This window comes from Dysidea avara, chromosome 7, assembly GCF_963678975.1.
Source record: "Dysidea avara chromosome 7, odDysAvar1.4, whole genome shotgun sequence".
Lineage (NCBI taxonomy): Eukaryota > Metazoa > Porifera > Demospongiae > Dictyoceratida > Dysideidae > Dysidea > Dysidea avara.
This window is the reverse complement of record NC_089278.1, coordinates 2,965,068-2,992,578: the sequence shown is the minus strand read 5'-3', so window position 1 is coordinate 2,992,578 and position 27,511 is coordinate 2,965,068. Positions and strand designations below refer to the sequence as shown.

Here is a 27,511-nt window from a genome sequence, read left to right as displayed (position 1 = left end):
CCCAGGTGCAGGTAAAAGCGTCTACAGCTTCTGATCCTGGTGACCAAAATCTTGAGTTAAAGCGTTCAAGCTGCGCATTAGATGGGTTAGCAAACTGGTCAATTGTATGAGGACCCCACAAGGCATCCAACCAGCTGAAAATGGAAGGGTTCAACATCCAGTCATTGTAGTCAACAATACGACTATAATAGTCTGCCAATTCATTTTGCTCCCTTGGGATCCACTCAGGCTCTATCCGTATATTATTACTCACACATGCAGAGAAAATTCCTAGAGCCTCAGTTTGTAGGGCAAGCTTTTTACTTCCACACTGGACAATTCTGACCACATTCTGGTTGTCAGTAAACCAACGCACACACTCATTTTTTAACTTAGTCTGGAATGATTCTAATACCATCCTCACGGCTCTTAATTCTCTCCAAGTTGAGCTTTGTGTTGCTTCATCAGGTGACCACTGCCCATTAGCAACAACATTCCCGTGTTCCACGAAGTACCCCCCATAACCAGTGATGCTTGCATCTGAATACACCACTCTGACTGCAGAAGCTGTGGGCCATATCTTCTGACCATTAAAGTGAGATATCTCATCCAGCCAAAACTGCAATTCATCCAATGCGTCCTTTGACAGTGCTAACCTCTGGCACCAAGATACACGGTCATTTAGCACAGCGTACAGGTTGCGTGTCATTAGGCGAGTAACTGGGCCCAGGGCTATGGACATAGAAATAATTGTACCAATCACACTGGCCAGCTGTCGGGCTGGAACTAACTGGGCCTCTTTAGCTGTCAACAGCTTTGACCTGATCATATTAATTTTACATGCAGGGACTGAGAACTCGCCCACTGATAAGTCTATCTGAAACCCAAGCCATTCTGTATTACGGCTGGGCACCCAATTGCATTTCTCATTGTTAACTATAAAGCCAGCATTATCAAGGTCAAGCTTTACTTGAGCACTCTCTCTCAGGTCTTGTTCTCTGTCTTTTATTGCCACAATTCCATCATCGAGATAAACAATAGCCTTCAGTCCTCTCCCACGCCAGTGTCTAATCAAAGGCCTCATCAACTTGGTGAATAGGTAACATGCAGATGAAAGCCCAAAGGGTAGGACTATAAACACATAGTTTTTAACTTTGTCATGTGTCTTCCACTGAAAACCCAAGTATTTCTGATACTCGGGATGGATGTCAACATGGTGATAACCAGATTTTAGATCAAACTTAAAGAGGTATTCGTTTACTTCAAACATCAGAGCAGCCGTTCTAAGGTCTTCATACTTAAAACTCAAGACATGCAGGAACTGATTCAGGTACTTTAGGTTGAGAATGAGACGCAGCTTGCCTGATGAGTTTGATACAACTGAGAGGGGGCTACATACATAGGGCCTATCATTCACAAGTGCTACGCATCTATTTTTGACTAAATTTTCAATGGCCTCATTTACAAACTCATTGTGGGTTGCTGTTGAGTTGTGGTTGCACTGAAAGCGCGTTGGGGGAACAAACTTAAGCGGAAGGCGATAGCCATGCAGTACATTTTTCCAGTACATTAAATGTTTCTTCAGGCGCCCTTGAACATCAGTTATCTGTTTGAGTCCACTGGACTCCACTTCCCAGAACTTTGGGTTTACTTCTGAACACATGTCACTGCTATTCACATAGTGCGTAGCACTGCATTCCACCTCATGCATATTACAGGATTCTAACTCATGCAAGTCATACATACCATTGCCCTCTGTACTATCAACACTTTCCCCATTGGTCACATGCTCTGAGACCTTAGTTGCAGCCTCATCAACACATTCTATACCTCTGGCTGATCCAGCAGCCACATTATCAACACATACACCACAAGTACTTTGATGTATGAACTCAGACACATCAGCAGCTCTGCTCACCACAGGCTGGTTCAAAGGATATGGGCGTTCTTTTGCCCCACAACTGGCAGCCAGATGACCATATGCTCCACAGCTGAAGCATGGGCCTGTTACGATACTGTGGGGGTGGTCTATTCTGGAATTGGTACTGCCCCATCAGCGGTGGTGGTGGTTGATACACTTTTGGATCTCGCTCATCAGCTTCTCGAACTTGTCGTCTTCCATTACGTAGACTATAAGTTTACGAAACGCAGCCAACCTGTTTCAACACACGTGGCCTAGAGTGAATTATATCACACCACAACACACTTTTTATACTAGGCGTCACGTGCAGACGTGACGCAACACTATCAGTATTAACGTGGGGGCTTATTTTCTGTCTAATTCATTGCATTCAAACGCCAGAAAATACACCTGCTTGAATTAACACGTTTGTCTGTCATACAAAATTTGCTGCAATCAGCAAGTAGTGACATAATTAACTTGCGAGAAGTGGCAGTTTGGTGAAATATTGGCGTCCCACTCGTTACTTTCTAAGAATAATGTGGCAGCCTACTTTGAACACAACCTCAACACATACCAGCTACTCAACATCTCCTTTGTGTGAAATAGCTGATGGACCACTGATCAAGGAAGGCAGAGATCACGCAACACAGGTTATGATTTGGCTATAGCTAAGACTTGTTTTGTCAGACCAGGTCACAAAATTAATATTACTGCTTGCTCTTGTACCAGTGATCACGTAGATTACTGGTTATGTGTTGTTGAACCTTGAATCGGGAATACCACCCTATAGACTTCAGTCACATACTTGTGCAGTGTGTGTAACAAAGTCTGTGATGTATAGATTAGGCTTGTGGTGACAGGTAGAATAATACCAATGTAAATGCTGTCCTTTCCAATGGTCTTCTTTGTTACTCTGCATTAGTTCAACATTTACTTCTGTAGTGTACTTATTTAGTGTGTGTTAGAAAATGTTTAATGTATAGGACAATTGCATCAAGTTTACTCATCTGCTGCAGGATGTAAATTGAACTCATCTCATCTACTCATCTGCTGCAGGATCTTCAGTGAATTGCATGAGTTAACACTTTAGCATTTGAACTAAATTTTAATGGTTATGTGTTATTGAACCTTGAATCAGGAATACAAGCTTATAGCGTAGCAGGAAATGGAAAGTCCATACATGATGTAGTAGAGAAGTATAGAGACGTGATTCATAGAACTGCAGGTATATATACATAAGCTTTTAAAATATTCTTTATTGCAAGGGTTATATCCCAAACTATATAGCATGTGATGGAACACAGCTTGCTAATGGTACTAGTAGCAGCAGAGAAAGGAAAACAATGTTATACTCACATTGGCTTTTTGATAATGACTTTAGTTTCATTGTTTTGTAAGCTATATCATGATGTGCCTACCCAGTGGTATTGGCACAAACCGTGTAGTAGTGCAGAGAACTGTTGGCTTTAGTCCTGTTGGAGTTATCACGAAACATCCTCCTGTAAAATAACATGATATAGTGACCACAAAACATCCATTAGTAAATTACCTTCCACCCTTGGTAACAATCATCTTGTTGTCCACAGTATGGAACTCTTCCCACAAGCAGTGCTACAAGAGATCTAACCAACTTGCATATACACTTGGCTTCACTTGTAGGTTGATGCCACAACTTGTACATGTACAAAATAAGAGAATAAATTCAGGTGTGTTTATACCATATGCATAGCAAAAATGCTCTAATATAAGAAAGTAATAGATAGGACTGCAGGTACATGTGATATTGTGTCATACTTATACAATACATCAGATAGAAATGGCTTGTTATCAGTAATGTGTTCTTGCCACATTGCTAACATGTAAATGGACAGTCCATACTTTACTAGTAGTGTTGCACCGAATCGGTTCAATAATCGGTATCGGGCCGATATTGGCTACTAGCCGATTAATCGGTTTTGATTAAATCAAGGCCGATGTTAATCTCTACTGTGTTAATCTCCACTGCGTGGTGTAGTATAATGATGTGGGGGAGGCTAGACATAAGTTATTTGGCATTTTAATTAAGTTATGTGTTAATGGTTTAGCAGTGACTACAAGCCATGCCCATAATAAACTGTCAGGGTTTAGGCCATGCCCAACAATAAACTGAGGTTTTTAGGTTTCTATGTAGTGCCAGCCACTTGTCTCAACTGTATAGCAGTAGTAAAATGTACTTAAACCCCAGTGCGTGGGAGTATCAAAGTGCCGCGCTGGGTTATAACTACCATACAGCTAGACAGAGCGGCGCTGCTACTGTACGATATATTAGTTAACTTATCACCCTGTTGCGGAGCCACTCAGTCTCTTTCGTGACATCATAATAACCGCGAATGGCATTGTTTACCAATGGAACAAAGAACCAAATAAGGAAATATTGATACAAAACACACCAATACAGCACTTAAAACTACCTAAATCTTACAAGAAAACTGTTAATCCTTTACACAATAACACTACAAGTTACCAATACCGTGATAGCTAGTTTAACAAATGTCAAGAATAGTCCGTGACGATTTTCGCTCCAGCAATCACTCCCAACGGTCACTATGGTGAAGAACTAACTTCCTCTAGCTTCATCGTTCTATCTTGGACTATGGTAGCCACTTGTTGGTCTTTATTTTTCTCTTGCACACCACGCGACACCACCATACCAATTTCTGACGAAGGCGAATCGTACCTGGAACCGCTGCTTCATAACACCGCCCTTCGCTACAGTTTGTAAGCAGTATGTAAGGTCTCTCTTGTAGCTACGATGTAGAATCTCCACACAATTCGGACGAAATCTTGAGCACAGTGACAGGAACTCAAACCGGAACTTAATTTACTATCCGTAAACTTCTGCGCACTCCCGCGCACTGGGATATAAAACAGTTATATCCCGTATACTCGGATGATATCATTGTTATTACACTCGTCCTCGGCTCCGCCTCGGACTCGTGTAATAACAATGATATCACCCTCGTACCGGGATATAACTATAACTTAAAACCTGTTTACCATGAGTAACTTTTACTTGTGGTATACATCTAACTTTACATTTTAGCCTAGAATGAGCTGTATATCAATGGTTATGTCACTAATATGAGCCATTTAATAATGATGAGGATAAGTGTTAGTGTTATTAGTGTATATCGGATCGGTTATCGGTATCGGCTAATTCTGTTGCTTAATATCGGTTATCGGAATAATCGGCTAATTTGGATATCGGTGCAACACTATTTACTAGTGATGGATAAGCTTAAGAGATGTATCCTGGCATGTGTACATGTTACGTCATAGAGCACATGTGTAGTGGATCATATGATCTATCACTGATAACATACTTCACTACAGTAATGTACTTTTTGTGGTCTGTCTTTTAGGTACACAATGGGGTGGACTTTCAAACTCGGGAAATAATGATACATCGTCTGCATGTAAAGTTCAATGGGTATAATAATGCCGTTATGAATCAAAAATTAGTAATGTGGCTCCTTGCCTGAGTGATAGTACCCTGTGTGACCGTTAGTTAATACACACATTTGGCAATCCTAGGAATTGGCAGATTGTTGCATCATCAGTTAAATACATAATGATGCCTAATATTTTATGATGTTGACAAATACATCAATATATTCTATAAGCCTGTGATGACAGGTTGGATGATACTGCTATGAATGTTGTCATTGAGAATTAATCTTTTGTCTCATTACTCTGCACTAGTCCATTATGTATATCTGCCATGCACAGAATGTTACAAAATACGTAATGTATAGAGTAATTACATCAAGTCATTGTACTGCTGCAGGTTGCAAATTGTGGACATCTTGAAGTAAATTGCATGATTTACAATATGTGTTTTCTTGAATCAAGAATGCTAACTTGTACCATAGCTACATGGAAATGGAAAATTTGTATATCGTACATGATGTAGGACTGCAGGTACATGTGATGTTGTGTCATACTTATACAATCTATCAACAATCAAGTGATGTTGTCATATGAACTACAATTGATTCACTTCTATATACAAGTAACTAGTAACATACACAAGCTCTTAAAGTATTCATCATGGAACATGACTTGCTAAAGGTACTAGTAGCAGCAAAGGGATAAGGCTGCCAAGGAAGGAATAACTGTTGTGGTCTGTACCAAGTGCAAAAGGATTTCCTTTTAATGCTAATAATACATGAATCTGTAGTTTGTACATACAGTAGCCTATCAGTAATACAGTAAAACTTCCTTTAACTGCAAGGCATACATATAGTAATAGTTTTGCATCAGTTCTCAATTGTCATATTATATTATAAGCTGCGCTGCACAGCTACAGTTAATTTACCAAGATTTGTAATCATATTTGCGGTCTTTGATGATCGGTAGGTTGAACCTTTTGAGAGAATGAGGTGCATGTTGTTGTTGTGTCTGCTGAATATTATCTTGTTACTAGACATTATAAACTATAACCAAGCTTCAGAGATATGATTAGATAATTTTAAAAATTGTGAAATTACAAATTTGAATAGGTGAAATACATAGCTGTACAATAAATTACAAATACACTCTTAATTAAAATACTCCGGCTGATTGTGTGCAGTCACAAAAGGGATTTCACTGCATGGTATTCCATATGGAACAAAATATGGCTCATTACCATAGGTAGCACCCAACTTCCAGGGTAGAGTTGGCATTGCAGGGAAACCTGGAGACAAAAGACATTTAAAATTAACTTGTATTGGATTAAGTGTACACTAACTGTTATGATGAGGAATCAGTGGAGGAGATGGTAGTGGTGGTATGGTTGTTGGGCCTGGATTGACCAATGCCAAGGGAGAATGATTCAACTGTGGTGGGTTTTTGAACCCTTGAGCAAATTGATTATGTTGTACTTTCAATGCACATACCTGAAATGACATTATACATACATCTCCAGTCTGTGTAAAATCATAGATAGTATAGACTCCGTACCCGGGATTGCGCACCAACTTCATTAACACTTATCAACACACACAATCCGTGTTGTACTTTAATATCCGGTGTTCCGGATTACTCTCGTTAATTTGTCTTGAAAAATGGTGCTATTTGCTGGCGATGTGATCGATGAATCCGGCGGTCTCATTCCTAAATCTTGCTCGAAAAGTAGTAGCAATGCCATATCAGGTAGCTACTTATTAGGGTTAATGTTTGATTCATTATTAGCTTTTTCTGTTTTTTATCCGGTGTTTTTTTCAACAGGTCATGACAACAACAATGACAATGAGTTGGCGAGAGCGCTGAAGCAGGTGCTTGATGATGATTCATTCAAAGTGAAGGCACCAGCAACGATTGCAGCAAGAAAAAGTGCAGATGAATTGCTTAACTGGTGTCTAGGCACTAAAAATAGTGAATTCCTTGAAGATTTTACCAAACACTTGGCTGATTCTTTGACTAAAGTAATCAAAGCATCTTCTACAAGGTCTTTTGCCTACAACAATGACAAATTGTGGAAAAAAATTTTTCTGCTACGATCTAGTCCGGAGTTCATAAAATGGTGGACCACCTTTTTAAAGCCCACTGGTGTAGCAGTAAAACCAGTTTTATTTCAACACCTCGCAGACAATATCTTTAGAAAGTTTCTTAATGATCATTTTCGAACAGAATATCTAAATCAACAGGATGGAACAGCTGATGTAGAATTGACGAAAACTGAAAAGGGTGTTCTGCGTTATGTTGCTGGCTACATCTGTAGGCATTTAAGGCAAACTTTGGAAAGAGAGAGACACCAATTTAAAGAAGAAATGGTACTATGTTTAATGGAATTGGTGAAAGATCAGGATGCAGAACAAGCAGGCGTGGATGAAGAGTGGACTGATTTGATTGATAGGGGTGGACTGTGGCACATCAAAGAATGCACTTATCAGTTTTTCCGTGCAGTTGAAGATGTGATTAGGAATGATTTACATATGCTTGCTCATCCAGTACCACCATCAAAGCTTCAAATGATTTAAAATATTATGACCGATGAAGATGTCCAGTTTTACTGGCTTATTGTGAGTGCCGACTTCGATACAGATGACCAGGAAATTCATGAAATCCTGCTAGAAAAGATAGCAGCGCTTTATGTCACAGTACGTGGCTTTTCATATGCTAGTGGCTGGCTTGAAAAGTACAAGCAACGTACTAAACAGGCTACACAACGAACCAAAAGTCTCCGCAGAGAATTGCACGATGGCACCAATGCCCAGTAGTGTAGATACTATGACATTAGTAATGTACTTGCATTATTATGTACGTAAAGAATATCAGCAAATGTTAACAGAATATACATGATCATAATCCAATAAAATGTTAACCCTACAATAACATTTTTTGTAGCAGTTCAGATTTCATTTGCTCTCTAATAGCAGGAATGTCTTTTTGAGAAAAGTCTAATCTATGGTTTGCTGCTAAGAAACGAGCATACAAACAAGTAAAAACAACACAGTCATAAGAATTCAACTGCCTTGGAATGCTCTTTTCTTTGGTAATTGAGTAGCACTGTCCATTTAGCTTAAACAAGAAATTTTTCAAACCATTAAACAGTCATAGTTGTCTTTCTCAAGAGAATCAAAACAAGTAATTAGCTTAGCGGGAACATCAGCTACAGCCAGGCACCAATGAGAAATTGCTTCTTGATGGACCAGAAATATTAGCAGCCGTTTGTTGACGAAGTCCACTCTTTTGTGCCAATGAAAAACAGAACCCAAGCCATGGCTTAACAGTTTAGTATATAAAATGTACTAAATATGAAAATGTCATCATGCTTCTCCATGACTAACTTCATGTAGTAGTTGATTACCTGGACATGAAATATCTTACTCATATTATTATGGTATAAACTAACCTGGTCATTCAACCAATTATGGTTGTTGAGTGTGTTAAGATCCTGATGTCGCAATACAATTCCACAGTGTTTGGCTACTACATCATTAGCTCTGCTTAAAGCTGGCTGATATTGTGCTGGTGTTGGAAGTGACGATTCAACATGTGGAGGTGGTGTTGACAGTGAAACATGAATAACTTCAGCGGACTGAATTGAACTATCTTCTGGTACAGATTGGATTGGCAGTGAAGAATTGACTGGTTGGACTGACGAATGTTGGACCAATGATTTGACTGGCTGGACTGATGATTTGACTGGCTGGACTGATGATTTGACTGGCTGGACTGACGATGAATGTTGGACCGATGATTTGACTGACTGGACTGATGATGAACATTTTACTGGTTGAGCTGGTAATGAAGATCTGACTGTTTGGACTGACAAAGATTTGACTGGTTGGACTGGAGTTGAAGATTTGATCGATGAAGCAGGGGATGAAGGTTCTAATAGTGGAACTGGTGTTGAACAGGCAGTCTCATCATGCAATAATGAATTCTTACCTGTGTTATGTGATGGTGGTTTTCTTATTCGGCGACGTTTCGGTAATGGTTTAGTGTCTTCCATGTCAATACTCTGTTTCCAACCACGACAATTTCATTTGGAAATATTTCCACAAACTGAATTGATTACCCGAATCGCCTGAGTATTTGTACAAAATTGAGAAGCATTGGGGTTTTCTCCTGTTCTTCCTCTTTGCCTTTGTACTCCAAAAAAATTTTGAAGTGGATCTTGAGAAATCCGCTCACTTAGGAACAACTGTGCACCAGGTACTTTCAAAATATACTGTACTAGCTCAACAAATGATTTAACTGCAGAATAATACACCACATGTGGATATACACAAGGGTTCATATACGATAAGATTTACCTGTTACATCTATTCCTTGACGTGTTTCTTTAGCTAATACCATCATGGCCTTTGCTTGTGGAGAAAATCCTTCCCTCTTCTACACATCTTCTTCCCATTGTTTGAGATATGGGACAAATTCATCAGTCAGCCACTAAAAGTGCAAGCAATTCAGTAACATGAGGAAATGACCATATACTTAAGTCTATTGACCTATAGTGTTGTCAGTTTACATATGAATATATAAATGTATGGTGTGCATGACATTAGCTCTGTCATGAATATATATAAACACATTACAGCATTTATATCTTTTATTTTAGAGGCTGACAGAGTAATTATATAAATTTCACTAACACTAATCCATGCTTGAAATGGAAAAAGGTAAATAGGTACTTATATTGGTGATGGCACTATGCAAGTGCAGCTACTTTATTCATTTATGCCTCGTACTTGGAAATATGTGACACCGTGTGCAGAATGTATACCTTCAGCCGAAAGTCATCAACCTTTCTATATGGTGACTGGAAAGACTTCCTCTTCTTCCTTCCGGAGTTCATGTCAGTGACATTTAAACAATCAAAAAATTTATCAATCATGCCAATAAATTTTGCCGTCTCTTCAACTGTGTTATCATGGGCATCTAACAAAGCTTTAGACACTGTTTCGCTCATGACCTATAGAAAATCAAAAGAAAATTAAAAATAACGCAGACAACAAGTGATCCTCTATACCTGTGCAGCAAGGTCAACCCACATCTTTGAAAATGAGTTGAGCATCATATGCTCATACTTAACTTTCCTGATTTGTCTTAGATTAATTGGCCTTGCAGTGTCTTGATAGTAAAGATTAACCACATGCTGCCAAGAAATTTCTTTGCCATTGCACTAGAACAGTAAACAGCCACATATAGGAATTGCCCAAAAACAGTCATAATTTCCACAATGTGGGAAATTATAAGATCAACAGACACATGCACATTTACTTGGTTATATATACCTGAGTTCAAAAATTGGTACAATGAATGTTCATAATAAATATTCTTGGGGTTCAACCTAGTAAATATGGTACACAAACTTACTACATAATTTTTCCTACCCAAAGTCTTCTCTTTGGATTGCAGAAACTATTTCGTATCGTCTTAAGTAAATGCGGAGGGTCTGATATAAAATAAAAGTCCCTTTCATCATCTGCAAACAAATTTGGAACTTTATGAATCAGCTCATCATGATTATTATGTAATTTCCATAATCTGCGATTTGGCAATGCTCCATCACAAGAAAGCCCTAGAACACAGAAGCCTAGCCTTTCCAGTCTCGACACAGCCTCCCACATCGGGTCAAACATTTGACTGCCACTAATATCACTGCATGCAAACTGCACATATGGGTAGTTGAACTTGCACAAGAGGCCTCTAACATGAAAACTAGCATAGTGGATGCCAAAGTTCGATCAGTTGTATCAGCAGCCAATGTTTTCTCAAATTCTAATATCTGATTATTTGTGCTGCCTAGATCCACAAACCCTATCAAGGAACCACTATGCTTATCATACACCAAGTCGTGCTTAATGTGCATTTCATCCATCACTAGTAAAACATATTTGTTCATTTCACAGCTTAGAAATGCTGTATCAACTAGACAGATGCTAAAAGCATTGTGGGGCGAGCCTGATCTATAGCTAAAAGACTTGTATAGCTAGCTATACACATTAGGGATGCAACAATACAGGTAAACACCCTAATTGCGTATTGTCTTTATCTTGCTGTCTTCTGGTAAGCCTTTGGTGTTCATCCACGTTCTCGCATCTAATTCTTTCATATTGACTTTGCCTAGCCAACCTACAGTAGTATTTTCGAAAGGCACAGGTAGCAAGCTGCACTTAGTGCATGTACCGGCTATTTACGTTTACAAACCTTGCTTGTCTTTCCTCCTCGGTTTTTCTCTCTCTTCTGGGCCTATCGCGCTCCCTTCTTCTTCTGAGCCTTTCTTCTCTCTGTTCTGCACTTTCAACACTCGCCATGGTCACATCGCGCCACGTGCAATAAAGTGACCACTGTAAATTTTTGGAAACTGAATGTGACGGTCCCGACTACCAACAGTGTGGGATTTTCCGTGTTCTTTGCGTAAACGTTTGGGAATGCGACGATCGTACGGTCCAATGGAGTACTAACAGTGTGGGACTTTCCGTGTTCTTTGCGTAAACGTTTGGGAATGCAAAAGTCATACGACGGTCCAATGGACTACTAACAGTGTGGGACTTTCCGTGTTCTTTGCGTAAACGTTTGGGAACGCGACGATCGTACGGTCGAATAGAGTACTGTAATTGTGGGACTCGCTCAGGCTCGCCCCAACAAGATGCTGGTCAACTTCAGCTGAAAATCCTATTTTAGCAGGAATGTGGTGAGTATAATCTCTTAGAGTTGATTGAGATGGCAGTTTAATGCAACCAGACTTAGCAATAGCTCATAAGCCTTTCCAGAAAGGTGCTTTAAATATAAGCTCCATTTAATAAAGAGTGGATGCCACTTCATTGACTTTGAGTTGCTATATCCACTGGCTTTAATTTGTTGGTCCCAAAACAGTCTTTGAAAAGAGCCTTCTGGATATGAACTATAAACCTGTTTTGTAAATGATGCTGCCATCTTCTTCATATCATTGTGAAGTTCATCATTAAGGGTGACGCCATCTTGCATAGTTGCTGCAGCCAACTTGCACTCTAGTTCTACAACTTTACGACTTAGTTTCTGCTTTTCTTTCTGGGTCCGTGACAGTCTCTCATGTTTCTCTGGTGTATATAAGCGTGCATAAGCAGTGTGACTGCTGGGATTTGTTACATCATCTTTATGTTCATGACAAGCCATGGCACACAAAGTCTTCCTATGTTTCTTGCAACATTCACATCTGCTGCTGCCTCGAGCCACCAAAACTTCACAATCAGTATGATATATGGAAGGCATCTCCCCTCTACTGGACTCCAGGGTTGCGATTGTACGACTACCTAATAAAGATACAAGCTTGTATGAAATCGCATATGTAAATCATAAGAATAAATTTATGCAAAACTTTGGCACGCACAACATACCTGTGGCATCTTTCATACAATTTTTGTGAATGTTTAGTAGTGCCAAGAACCGTTCATCTTCACACATGTCAGCCTCAGACAATATATTTAAAACATCCTTTACTTTTGACACTAAATGATTTCCAAAATATCATATAAGATATAAGTTATTCAGAAATATACCTGTGTTTATCTCTGATGGAAGATCCCTTAAAAGTCTACAAACTTCTCGATTAACACTATGCCTTCGATAGGAGACTGTCCAAGTGAAATCCTGCTTCACCGTTAACGATATGGTGACCTCTGGCCCAGTTTTGAAAAATGCAAGTTTGTAAATGACCAATGTCCTTTCCTGAATTTCATCAGTCCATCCTATCAACAATCAATTATGCCACTGTTAACCATAACATTTTCCAATACCTGATGGAATACTTCCAAGTTTTTTTAGCCGTTTATGTAAATCATCGATTGCTATCAATGGTAAATCCATATAGGCTGAAACTGGTATAGAGATCTTCAAACTAGTAGGTTCAGGTTCTTCTTGTGGACATGGTGATTCGTCCACTATAACAGTTCTGGTCTGAGCCTGTTTAGGCTTTGGTTTAAAATGTTTCCTGCTAGTAAGCCTTAGCTTTCTGTGTCTCCTTCTGTCAATCATCCCTCTATTGATGACTGTTAGTCAGCAATGACCTATAGGATCAAACAGAATTGCACAAGTGCTATGACAATTAAAAATCACAAGCAAATAGGGCATTGGTGAAAGCTTAGCAGCTGTCAACTATGGCAACAGTATGAGAAATTAGAGTCTAAAAAAGCACAGGTGTGATAAATTCACACACGTAATTAGAACATATCATTTGCAACAAGAAGGATTTAAAATCTTAAACAACACAAATATCACAAAACCTTCAGCTAGAACGGTGTTTGATGGAGTGAATTACCAGAAAATAATAAGAAATACAGAGCATTATTCTTACAACAGACTTTATAATCTCCAAACTTTACACTATGCGGCCATCTTAATCCTTTCAATACACGGGTTATGGTGAACACTAAACCAATGTTAAACAGTCCGCAATGGTTATCTGAACTAGCAGAGCTAAAGTTTACTGAATCATCCGTCTTTAAAAAGTCACTGTGAACCCCAAACCACTTCCAGAAAAAATCTCACGTACTGGCGCACAACCACAAATTTTACCTCGCTCCGCACTTACCCAACACATCTCAAACGATTACAACGCCAACAACAGTAAAGAGTGGCAGTACTAGCCCGATTTCTTCGACTGGACCAACGACCCATACAACACCTTGGCAGAAAAGTTCAAAGGAAAAGTGTTAATGAGTACAACGATGATCATTCCTTTGAAATCCGGCGGTGCGCAATCCCGGGTACGTAGTCTATACTATCTATGGTAAAATTTAACCTTACTTGTGGTGACAAGTAAGAAGACACCACAATGAAGCTGTGACAGGGAATTGGTAATGAAACTGTTCTTTCTCTCCATGATTCTGCTGCGGCACTGATTCAATAAGCACTTCAGATACATATTTGTGCAAAGTGTGCAACAAAATCTGCAACATAGGGAATTAAGAGTCAGTGTAAAAGAGCTATTTAGGTACACAATGACTACTTGCATGTCCATTCTTGCTGTTTGAGTAGTGAGTTAGTTTCATTGTTTTAAAGTCCATTGTTTGATCGTTTAACTGATCACCTAGTGCCGGGGTGGACGGATGTTGATACCTCATACGAGTTACATCATGAGTCACATCTGATGTGCCAGTGCTGTGCCACTGAGTTTATATACTTGTATCTCAAGTTATCAGCACAAACTATTTGCAATTCAACAGTGTAGAGAAGTGTGGGATTTAATCCCTTTGGAGTTATCACCACAAAGGGGAACATCCTTCTGTAAAATGATAAAAGAATTATCACAGTAGCTACCAAGATGCAATAAATTACCTTCCAGGTTTGGTGACAATCATTTCATTGCCCACTGCCCTAAAATCTTTCCATAAATTATACTCATGAATCTGGACGACAGGTTTACCCTCAGCTTGTGCTGTTCTTGCACTTTCGAGTTGACGCTGCAACCTGTAAGAAGATAACCTAGAATATGGTAGCTGAACACGCTTGCATGCCACAAACCCAGGTGTAACTTGAGAACAATTTCCACCTTCAGGAGACCAGATCCAGTGGTATCTTCAGCTGCCATGCTAGTGATATCAAACACTCGCAAACACTATTGATAACTGAGAACGTTCGCTCCTGAGTCTCCATATTTATTTGCCATTCCAGTTGGCACCTTTGTCTGTTTGGAAAACTCTCTCATCCTTCGGTCCTTTGAAGCAAGTCGGTGAAGCCACTGATAGAGGTGTCAAAGGTGATGAAATTATTTTTGAATAATAATAATAATACGTCCATAACTGAAGCAGCCGCATTAGCAATCATGTCAATGTGGAATCCCTTCAGTGTCAACTTCAACCTGCAACTAGACCTTTTTGTATAAGTGTATGGAACCAGATGAATTGCCCCTTAAAGCACAAAAGTTGTCTAAGTAAGGTCAAGTCAGTATAAGCTACTCAATAGTCTTTGTCTACCCATAGCAGGAGAAAAATTGCATCACACAATGGGAGTGCTACAATAAGCCATGTATGGATCATCAGAAGTTTCTTGATGGTCTGTGTTGTGGTCCATACTTGACCAGATTGTGTTTTACTCTCAGTGATACATGCATCTTCAGTCTGTATAAACTTCAACCTGTTGGTGACAAGTATGACAAATGTGGTCACAGGAAATAGATAAGGAAAAGCGTTCTTGTTCCCTATCTCTCAGCATCGATTCAATGTGGACTTCAGTCACATACTTGTGCAGTGTGTGTAACAAAATCTCTGATGTAGATAAGGCTTGTGGTAATAATACCAATGTAAAAGCTGTCCTTTCCCATTGTCTTCTTTGTTACTCTACGTTAGTTCAACACTTACTTCTGTAGTGTACTTATTGTAATATATAGGAGAATCTACTGCTGCAGGATCGATGCACATTAAATTTGGTAAATTGCATGATTTAACTCTTTAGCTTTTGAACAAAATTTTAATGGTTACTTGTTATTGCACCTGAATCAGGAGTACAAGCTTACAGTGTGGAAAATCCATAGATGATGTAGTAGATAATGTAGACCTGCAGGTGTATTAAAATATTCTTTGTTGCAAGGTTATATCCAGCTTTCCATAGTATGTGATGGAACACGGCTTGCTATTGGTACTAGTAGCAGCAGAGAAAACTGCCAAAGGAAAAATATTATACTCACATTAGCATTCTTGATAATGACTTGGTTTCGTTGTTTTGTAAAGACCAAGTCATATGGTTGCTCCAGGAGTGGATGGATGTTGGTATTTCATTTTAATTTCATTGTGAGTGACATCCAATGTGCCTGCCCAGTGGTATTGACACAAACTGTGTAGTAGTATAGAGAACTGTTGGTTTTAATCCTGTTGGAGTTATGACGACGAAACATCCTCCTGTAAAATAACATGATATAGTGACCACCAACATCAAATTGCCTTCCATGCTTGGTAACAATCATCTTGTTGCCCACAGCATGGAACTCTTCTCACAAGCAGTGTTTGTGTAGTAGTAGACAAGAGGTCTAACCAACTTGCACTACACTTCTGGGTTGATGCTGCAACTTGTACATGTACAAAATAAGAGAATAAATTCAGACCATTCCCTCAGTTATTTGTGCTTATAATGTATACCATATGCATAGTAAAAATACTCTAATATTAAAGTTTTGATTGGAAACGTTCTCAGTCTAAACTTTGTCTGACACAGCAGAAATCAACATTATTACTGGAAGCTTCTAAATTTCCAGCACATACCTGTGGAGTATGGTAACAAAACATGTAATGTACACTGCTACGTCATTACACATGGGAAAGGATAAGAGGAGGTATAGAGGAATGATTGTTGTTGTCAGGTGTAAACAATATACAAGGCTGAACAATGTACTTGTCATCTGGTAAATATTGTGGTCTGTCTTTAGATGCACAAATGAGGTTGACTTTCAAACTCAGGGAATAACGATACTTTGTCTGCATATATAAATTCAATGGGTATAATAATGCCTCTATGAATCAAAAATTGGTAATGTGGGTCCTTGCCTGAGTGATGGTACCTTGTGTGACCGTTGGTTAATACGCACACTTGGCAATCACAGGCATTGCTAGATTGTTGCATCATTAGTAAAATAAATAATGATGCCTGGGTCTGATTCATCATGGTCCACGTTCATATGTTTCTCCACCAAGAGTCACAGGTTTCGTTAGAGATGGTAGTCTATGGTTTATCAGAAACAAATTTGTCCATTTGACAACGTGGAAACTTAATAACACTAGTTGCACAGCTCTTTCATTAGCCACACCCACTTATTGCGTTGCAAACATATGTTCAGCCATGCCCATTTATTAATAGGTGCAGTCTGTAGCAATAAATAAATTATGATGATTACTGAGCAACCAACACCCATAGCAAATACCTCCCAGGTTTGGTCACAATCATCTCATTGCCAACTGTTCTGTGTTCCTCTCATTCTCATACAACTGGACAACAGGTCTAGTGTAACCCACATCTTGCACTCCACTTGGCAGGTCAGCACTTTCCAGTTGACACCACAACCTATAAGAAAAAAGAATCAATTCAGACCATTCTGGTAAGCATGATTACTTTCCAGGTACATTTTTTGGACTATTTCCACCTTCAGACGTGTACCATGGTGATGGCCGTTGGGAGAACAGTTGCCAGGTGACCAGTAGCTATAGCTAACTTCAGCAGAGCCTGCTGCCATGTTAGTGATCATATCAAGCATCCGACTTCTGTGGTGGCAAGTACGACAACACTGCTATAATTGTTGTTACTGGAAATGGGAAATTAAAGAGCTCATCTTCCCCATCACTCTGCAGTCTGCACTGATTCAATACATACTTCAGTGACAAATTTTATGATGTAGACAAATACATCAATATGTTCTATAAGCCTGTGGTGACAGGTAGGATGATACTGCTATGAATATTGTCATTGAGAATTAATCTTTTGTCTCGTTACTCTGCACTAGTCCATTATATATATCTGCCATGCACAGAATGTTACAAAATACGTAATGTATAGAGTAATTACATCAAGTCATTGTACTGCTGCAGGTTGCAAATTGTGGACATCTTGAAGTAAATTGCATGATTTAATACTTGAATAAAATTTTAACAAATCAAAATATACATTTTCTTGAATCAAGAATGCTAACTTGCACCGTAGCTTGAGCTGAACATGTAGCTGCTGGATTTAACAAGCAAGTCATCTTTATGATTGAAAACTTGAAAAACAGTCACACAGTTTTCAATTTATTTTGCTGATTGGATTAACACATTTGTCTGTCCTGCAAAATTTGCCACCAACAGCAAGTAGTTTACGAGAAGTGGTAGTTTGGTGAAACGTTGGCGTCCCACTCATTACTTTCTAAGAATAATGTGGCAGCCTACTTTGAACACAACATCTCCTTTGTGTGAGATTTCTGGCAGAGACCACTGATCAAGGAAAGCAGAGCTCATACAGCACAGGTTATGATTTGTAAAGTCATGCCTGCCAATTGGAAAGGCTATAGCTAAAACTTGTTTTGTCAGACCAACCAGGTCACAAAATTAATATTACTGCTTGCTCTTGTACCAGTGATCACATAGATTACTGGTATGCTTAAGATTTGACACCACCTGTATGTACATGGGAATAACAACACACATTTAATAATGCTATGTTTAAAGTAACTGCTGTATACTGCAATGAAAGGAAGCCATGAAATTTAATGTTGCTCAAAATGTTGTCAATCTGTCTTCTCAGGCGATCCTCTTCACTATTCTCCAATATGCACTTTGGTGTATGGAGCTTGTGCCACAACATCTTATACACAATAAAAGTAAAGCAGTCAATGCTACAAAATGTTAACTAGCTACATCGTGAGTGACTAGTACCAAGAGTTAATAATACTCTCAATTATTAACTCTTGCTAGTACTGCGGGTGATATCTGTTGTGTCAACACTTTGATATGAACTTGTGTATAGTGTGGCAGTGTAGGCTTGAAATGGCTTCCATCCTGAATAAAGACCTCTACATGTTGTCACCATGGATACACTAGTGGTGATACACTGAGAATATTAACTTGTTGTACGCACATCATAAAGGCACAGCCTATATACCATAACTGAACAAATTCAACAAATGCAATCATACATAACTGGCATTAGCTACAGCATCAAAATTAATATGCACAGTGCTTTGATAATTAAAGTGCTTAATATCATAAACTGCACTCTGTGCTCTGGCACCAAGGCTCTGGTTCTGGCTGATGACTGCAAGGATGAATGTCACAAAGTGGTGGTAGTCTAGAGTAAAGAGGCCTGAGAAAACAGTACGACAAACCTGAGTAGTAAAAAGGTACAGTTATAGCAAAACTTTACCTGTATTTTGTCAGAAGGCTCTCAGAGAAATCAAACCTGCTGCTCCCATCCCAAACCGGCATGTGAGGGTGTAGTGTCTCTCATCTAGTGGTGGCATCCATTGTTTGCAGCTCACGTGCTAATGAGTGTATTTTGGAATATGTTTTATAAAATTCTTTTGCTTGTAGAAATATCGTCAATGATTGCTAGAAATGTAAGAAAATTAATCAGAAATTTGATTCGACATTTCCAACTCGATAGACCAATCACGTGGGAAAACATTGTAAGTGGATTGTATATATATGGAAAATACTGATACTCACAATACATTACTAAACTCACAACTAAGATTTTCTCAAACAATATTCTGAAGGCCTCCTTTTGCAATGGTATATTGTATCAGTTGAACATATCTCTGAACCAAAACTTCTTGCTTAGAGGTTTAAAATCACTGTAGAACACTTCACTATTTATCCATTCATACTCATTACACCAAGCATTTGTATGTGAAAATGTGACTCTGGAGTGCTGGAAAAGCTGGAAAAGGCTGCCAAGGAAAGAATAACTGTTGTGGTCTGTACCAAGAGCAAGAGAGTTATGTTTTCCTTTTAATGCTAATAATACATGAATCTTTAGTTTGTACATACAGTAGCCTATCAGTAATACAGTAAAGCTTCCTTTAACTGCAAGGCATACATATAGTAATAGTTTTGCATCAGTTCTCAATTGTCATATTATACTATAAACTGTGCTGTACAGCTACAGTTAGAGATTTGTAATCATATTTGCGGCCTTTGATGATTGGTAGGTTGAATTTTTTGAGAGAATGAGGTGTTACTGTTGTGTCTGCTGCTTGTTACTCTCCTGTACAGATAATATAAACTATAACCAAGCTTCAGAGATATGATTAGGTAATTTTAAAAATTGTAAAATTACAAATTTGAATAGGCGAATAAATAGCTGTACAATAAATTACAAATACACTCTTAATTAAAATACTCCGGCTGATCGTATGCAATCACAGAAAGAATTTCACTGCATGGTATTCCATATGGAACAAAATATGGCTCATTATCATAGGTAGCACCCAGCTACCAGGGTAGAGTTGGCATTACAGGAAAATCTGGAGACAGAAGACACTTAAAAATTAACTTGTATTGGATTATGTGTACACTAAATGTTATGATGAGGAATCAGTGGAGGAGATGGTAGTGGTGGTATGGTTGTTGGGCCTGGATTGGCCAATGCCAAGGGAGAATTATTCAACTGTGGTGGGTTTTTGAACCCTTGAGCAAATTGATTATGTTGTACTTTCAATGCAGATACATTATACATACATCTCCAGTTTGTGTAAAATTCAACCTTACTTGTGGTGACAGGTAAGAAGACACCACATTAAAAGCTGTGACAGGGAATTGGTAATGAAACTGTTCTGATTCTGCTGTGGCACTGATTCAATAAGCACTTCAGATACATATTTGTGCAAAGTGTGCAACAAAATCTGCAACATAGGGAATTAAGAGTCGGTGTAAAAGAGCTATTTAGGTACACAATGACTACTTACATGTCCATTCTTGCTGTTTGAATAATGAGTTAACTTCATTGTTTTAAAATCCATTGGTTGATCATTTAACTGGTCTCCTAGTGCCGGGCTGGACGGATGTTGATACCTCATACGAGTTACATCATGAGTCACATCTGATGTGCCAGCGCTGTGCCACTTAGAGTTTGTATACTTGTATCTCAAGTTATCAGCACAAACTATGTGCAATTCAACAGTGTAAAGCATTGTTGGATTTATAATCCCTTTGGAGTTATCACCACATAAGGGAACATCTTTCTGTAAAATGATAAAAGAATTATCACAGTAGCTACCAAGATGCAGTAAATTACCTTCCAGGTTTGGCGACAATCATTTCATTGCCCACTGCTTTAAAATATTTCCTTAAATTATACTCATGAATCTGGACGACAGGTCTACCCGCAGCTTGTGATGTTCTTGCACTTTTGAGTTTACACCGCACCTGTAAGAAAATATCTAGAATGTGGTAGCTGAACACGCTTGCGTGCCACAAACCCAGGTGTAACTTCAGAACAATTTCCACCTTCAGGAGACCAGAATCCAGTGGTATCTTCAGCTGCCATACTAGTGATATCTAACACTCAATAACTGAGAACGTTTGCTCTTGAGTCTCCATATTTATTTGTCATGCCAGTTGACACCTTTTTCTGTTTGGCAAACTCTCTCATCCTTCGGTGCTTTGAAGCAAGTCGGTGAAGCCACTGATAGAAGTGTCAAAAGTGATGAGATTATTTTTTGAATAATACGTCCATAACTGAAGCAGCTGCGTTAGCAATCATGTCAATGTGGAACCTCTTGAATGTTAACTTCAACCTGCAACTAGACTATACAGTCTCCTGGGTCAGTACCCCATACTACATTGTAATACTCCCTTGTCTTTGATCACTCAAAAACCATTTGCTAGAAAAGCCACTTGAACTGTGCTTCTTTACTACTATATACTGAGGGATTTCCCCTCCTAACACATGCGTGCATGTGTGTAACTTCCCTAATACAACACACACATAATACACTGTATGGTGATAAGATTGTAACCCTTTATGGAGTAGCAGACTGTTCATGATTAGTGTATGGTATTAATTGGCATAAAAACTGCATGTGTGCATAGCCAGCAATAATGAATGGTTGAAATACTGATTAACATGCAATGGTAATAGTTCACAGATCTGTCCATTAATCCATACATCATATCACTTCATAACATTTCACTGTGGACCATGCAGTTAAGATGGGTTTGAAATTTCATCCATTACAACAGTGTAGCTACACAGTAGTGCTTGTTCTACCACCAGATTTGTGACCATATAACAACAGGTGATTTATGATTAAAGGGCTACATCAGCTCAAAAGAGGTGCTTTTCAGAATTGGTAAGGCAAAAGTAAATCACACTGTAATAGATGTGATACTAGTTGATCACGAATTATATACTCAAAAATCTTTGAAAAAAAATGGAAGAACTGAGATCGGATGTAAGTTAGGCAGAGTTAAGTTACCCTTAGACTTCCGAATCAGGGTAACAATAACACTCTTTCAAAGATCGGGATAGCTATGTAGAAGACAAAATGCTTTAGTCAAAAAATTCTCCATTGCATGCCTCTAAAAACTTTACTGGGGGGAGTGTGAAAACATTCACATGCGAAAACATTGTGAGTGGATTGAATATGGGAAAATAGTGATACCCACAATACATTACAAAACTCACAACTAAGATTTTCTTGAGCAATATTGTTTTTACTACTGAAGGCCTCTTTTGCAATGGTATATTGTACCTGTTTCTCTGTGCCAAAACTTCTTGCTTAGTTGTTTTAAAATCACTGTAGAACACTTCACTCGTTCATCCACTCATACCCAAGCATCTGTATGTGAAAACGTGACTCAGGAATGCTGGATAACCTCTATTGACAGTTTTTTTGTAATAAGCTCAGTCAGTAGGTGCCTAGTTGCACTAAGAAGAATTTTTACATGTGATTGAGCTGATTTGCCAGCAGAAGGTTTGTCACAGCTTGACATGGTTCGAAACCACATGTTGGTGTGAGTGTTGGTGATGACCCAAATATAAACCAAGTAAAAGGATGACTGTTAACAAAATATATGGGTGAGCATAATCCAAATTTCAAAGTTTGCTCTAACATCAAAGTCACAGTAAGTTAGCACAAACTTTGGCTGTCATTACAAAGCCTGTTTAATAGTGTGTCAGCTGTAAAAATTTCATATGATCAAAATTTTACTGTGCAATAAGTGCACAATTCCTTATGCTTGCCTCAAGCTCCTCCTTTTGTAGCAGTAAAACTAGAGTACCAGTCATCTACTGCCTACAAATTAAGTCAGAAGTGTTAACTGTTCTGGAAGATGTTGTATATAATGTGTGTTCATGTATTCTTCAAACTATTTCTTTGTGTGGTTCAATCAAGTAGTTGTTTGAAAGAAGTCATCTGTCACTCCTTCATGTGTTGTGTGGATAACAAATCTTATGTTTGCTACAACTTTAAAGGAGAGACTCTATTTTATGGCTGGGTGATATTGAAAGTTTATATTGTATTGCATGAAAATTTTATATGGAATTTAATTTTAAAGTTGATGTCACATCCATAAAATTAAACATCCATTAATAATGTTTTATAGGGCAGCACATTGTTGCAAAGCAGCTAACATGGCCATCATGGATTTTGTCTTATTCTATGACTACAGAAATATCCTTGGTGCATACAAGACTATTTGAGCTGAACGATAGTGGTGATTAATTGATTGTCATGATGGTGAGTAACAATTGTGATAATGATAGTATACAATCATGCTGACATGATAAATTACAAGTACACGAAAAAATTTGGAATTTTCAACTAGAGTAGGGACCATAGCACATCGATAAAAAGTACTGAAACAAGTTGGAGTAGTCCATGATATTAAATCACTGTAAAACAATAAGAAGTGTTATATCCCTCCTGTGCATTTCTGTTATGGTATCTTGAGCACAGTAGGGATATAACACTTTTTACTGTCATGGACTACTCAGTACTTTTTATCGATGTGCTATGGTCCCTACTCTAGTTGAAAATTCCAAATTTTTTCATGTACTTGTTTGTTAACTTTTTTTGTAAATTTTACTATGACTGGTGAACCCACGCATACAGCATCTGAAATGGCACCGTGCACCCCAGCTATATCAATTATCATATAAAAAGTGAAGTATCTATTATGCTTCGTTGTCAGCTATGTTCAACCCGTTACACAGCATTTCGAATCAAGAACTGTTTGAAAAGCACCTCTGCAATCAAAATAGCCACTATGAAAAATACGGACGATTTCCATTTCGAAGGGAAGCCATCACGTGCTCGCGTCAAATCGACACCTTTCCCTGTCAGCAAAGATGAATGGGACACAAAGGAGGACACTGGTAAGTCCATGAAGAATGCATTGTACATACTGCGGTATGCCAAAAGGTACCTCTCGGGCCGAAGCGACGTCGAACAGTGAAAAAATCAAGCCTGTAGCCTTAGCCGTTATTTAGTTACGCTTGTCTGAAGGCATCAGTCAGTCAGTTACTTACTCAGTCAATCAGTAGAAAATTCTGTCGAATAAAAAAATTTAAAATTCCGTAGCAACTTCTTGAAAGCGTTTCAGGTCAATCTGAAAACTTGTTTGGGCTTAGTTTTACCTAACCAATACTGCCTCATCGTCGTAAGGGAAAATTGAGACTGGTTTTTGGTTGATATTATTTTGTGGGCCACGCCTACTCCTTTGTGGTCCCTACTATACAGTACTATCTATACAGTACTATTGTCTTGTATGATAACATATATCAAACAACCCCCTATCACCCCCACCATTTGCCGGTTTTGTATTGCAATTGTTGAGGGAATTGTGAATACTGGTAGAGCATGTACATCTAAGATAATAAGTGTAATTACCAATGAGAGTTATAAAAGTTGATATGTGGTGTATGGAGTATTCATGTGTTGAGGTTGAGTATCTTTGATAACTGTTAGTAATATCATGATACTACCGTTATCATGATACAAAAGTCAGTAGTGATTACGCAATCACTCAGCTCTAATTTGTTGCTCCACTGAAACACTTCAGTCACATGATCTCAACACATGTGAACACTTCAGTAGCAGAAACTGCAGTTTAGCCCAATAGTGATTGTCTTGAAGTTGGTTAAGTGACAACTGCTCTTGTGTTAGTTGTAGCTGATCTAGTCTTGCATGCCCTAGACAAGCTTGTTCTAATGAATAATGGCAGAGCTCCCAGCCGTCTTTGACAAATACTGCTTTCCAGATGAGAGGAATTTGTCACACCGCTTGTATGTGTGCACATAATGAAGTGACTCTCATAGTTCACAATCCATTTGGTCACCATTGTGATGTGTTCAAAATCACAAACTTATACTAGAGCATTTTTACTATGCATATGGTATACATTATAAGCACAAATAGTTGAGGGAATAATCTGAATTTATTCTCTTATTTTATACATATACAGGTTGCATTGTCAACCCAGAAGTGTAGTGCAAGTTGGTTAGACCTCTTGTCTACTTGTGGGAAGAGTTCCATGCTGTGGGCAACAAGATGATTGTTACCAAGGGTGGAAGGTAATTTGCTAATGGATGTTTGTGGTCACTATCATGTCATTTTACAGGAGGAACTCTAACAGGCAGCAACATGTGCTGCAGCCTTTGGATAACAGCCTCCATTTACTCCTGGAGGAACCATATCACAATGGTTCACCTGCAATGCCAATGATCTCCTGGCAGCCATTTTTAATGCGGTGGTACCTATAACAACCAGCCACCTATTGGATACCATACAATTTAGGATATGGAAACTTAGTAATATACTTTAATTATACTTTTAGTAATCATATCTTACATCTACATAATGACATACACATGTGCCCAAGAGTTCACTGTATGGTGAAGAGCAACTGAAAAGTATTCAGCAGACGCGTAACATATTAAATGTTTGACCTTATCAACAGTTTTCTATTAGATCAAAAGGAAAGTGCTTGTGTTCTAGTGTATGATTTATGGTGCATAAGGATGTGAAGGAGCATGCTGTCTTCATGCATGCAATGGAGGGAAATGGTATTTTCAAAATAGTTATCATTGTCTAAAATCTAAACTTTCAAGTATCAGCATTCTACATGTCACTTATTGTACTGTTTCTGACAAGTATGTGAACTAGTGCAGTAACAACAATCATTTCCAGCTTTTGCCAATTGGTGCAGCAGTGGATGTTGATCCAGGAGCAGTTCAGTGATGATCATTCCATATGAGTATAGTACACAGAACCTTATGTACTAAAGGGACCTACATCTAGTGTATTATATGTGTGGTGTACATGATTTGGTAGTTTCTATAACTTGAGCATGAAGCACATGCACTTGTATTTTGAAAGTCTATCCCAAGAAAAGTGCTAGTATTATACTCCCAGTGGTTACATCTAAATGGTCTGAAAATATTGTTTATGTTCACAGTTTATACGTTAGCTGGTTTATAGTGGTACAAGTGTCCCTCAGGGTAAGGCTGGTTCAGCTACTGATGTCATGAGTGATGCCACACATTTAATTGTAATGAACGGTGGGTGGGTGTGGCTGTTACACAATTTGTTTAAGTGTTGCTATATTATACCTGTATAGTGGCATGACGTAATGGTGCACCTGCCATCATCTCATCAGAAAACTGTATGCCATCAGGTTACTAGCATTTTGTCCAAACGTATGGTCTAGACTAACACACACTCTACAAGGTATGGTTTCTAATGCACCTATCAAATGTGAAGCCTCATCCCCACTCACCTATACTGGGGATTTGACATCTACATCTTGTCCCACCCCTGGGGGCTTTTGATAATGGCAGTTTGCTGCAAGCTGACCCAATAATTATTTTAATAGGTAAATCAAATCAGATTCAGTGGAATGGAACGGTAGCTACTTAGATAATTTGAATTAGTGCTCACCTCTTTATGAAAACCATTTTACTTTAATGTTGTATCCCCATAGGATGGTCTTGTTTATCAGTTGTGCACCACATGCTGAGAAAAGATATCTAATTTGTACTGAATACAGCAATATACCCCATGCAAAACAGTTTAGCTGTATACAAAAATAACATGCCTAGCTAGCTATATATCAAACTGACAACTAAAGGAGCTAAAATCTGGTGAGGCCAAGGAATGAATGTTAATACCAGCAACCAAGCAACTAATTGGCTATAATTCATAAAATAAATAAATAAAAAATTGGTCCTTTATCATTGACTCGTGCAGTCTTGCTGCTTATTAGTGTCCCTGTAATTACCTAGTAATCCTTTTCTCCTCTACAATGACTATTATATTGGAAAGGTACCAATTTACTAGCCAATTAGACTGACAGGGAATTAATTAGGATTACAGCCAAGTCAATGATAAAGGACCAAGATTATTGTAAAAAATAATATACCGTAACTTGCTTTTTTTTCGTAGTAAAATAATTTTCGTATATATGCAAAATTTGTACGAAAATTTCTTGCACGAAAACTTTTATACAAGATCGAACTACTCTAGCTAATAGAGCAGTCATTCACGTAAATCATACGAAAATATTTTTACAAGAAAGTTTTCACGAAAATTTTGCACGAAAATAAAGCGAATTACAGTATTTAGTTGCCAGCATAGGCGGCGGAAAGGGGGGGCTAGGGGGCTAAAGCCCCCCTCGGTCTGCTGAGGGGGGCCCAGCCCCCTCTCAGAATGATACCACG

General features: G+C 38.5%; 1 protein-coding gene and 1 long non-coding RNA gene across 2 annotated transcripts in view; one reads left to right on the top strand and one right to left on the bottom strand.

Moving 5' to 3' along the window:
- LOC136260366 (uncharacterized) overlaps nt 1-26,119 on the top strand; it is a 33,015-nt gene extending 6,896 nt beyond the window's left edge. Inside the window, exons 4-6 of the long non-coding RNA XR_010703514.1 lie at nt 23,398-23,531; nt 25,258-25,366; nt 25,414-26,119. This is a non-coding gene — a long non-coding RNA (uncharacterized lncRNA). The remainder of the gene's footprint in view (nt 1-23,397; nt 23,532-25,257; nt 25,367-25,413) is intronic.
- LOC136260365 (uncharacterized) lies at nt 6,370-9,622 on the bottom strand. Its single transcript, XM_066054078.1, has 4 exons — nt 9,299-9,622; nt 8,760-9,241; nt 6,654-8,714; nt 6,370-6,599 (listed from the first exon to the last, which is right to left on the bottom strand). The coding sequence occupies exons 1-3, from the start codon at nt 9,360-9,362 to the stop codon at nt 8,631-8,633; spliced, it is 630 nt and encodes a 209-aa protein (XP_065910150.1). The 5' UTR covers nt 9,363-9,622; the 3' UTR covers nt 6,370-6,599; nt 6,654-8,630.
- Nucleotides 26,120-27,511: the final 1,392 nt, after the last annotated feature.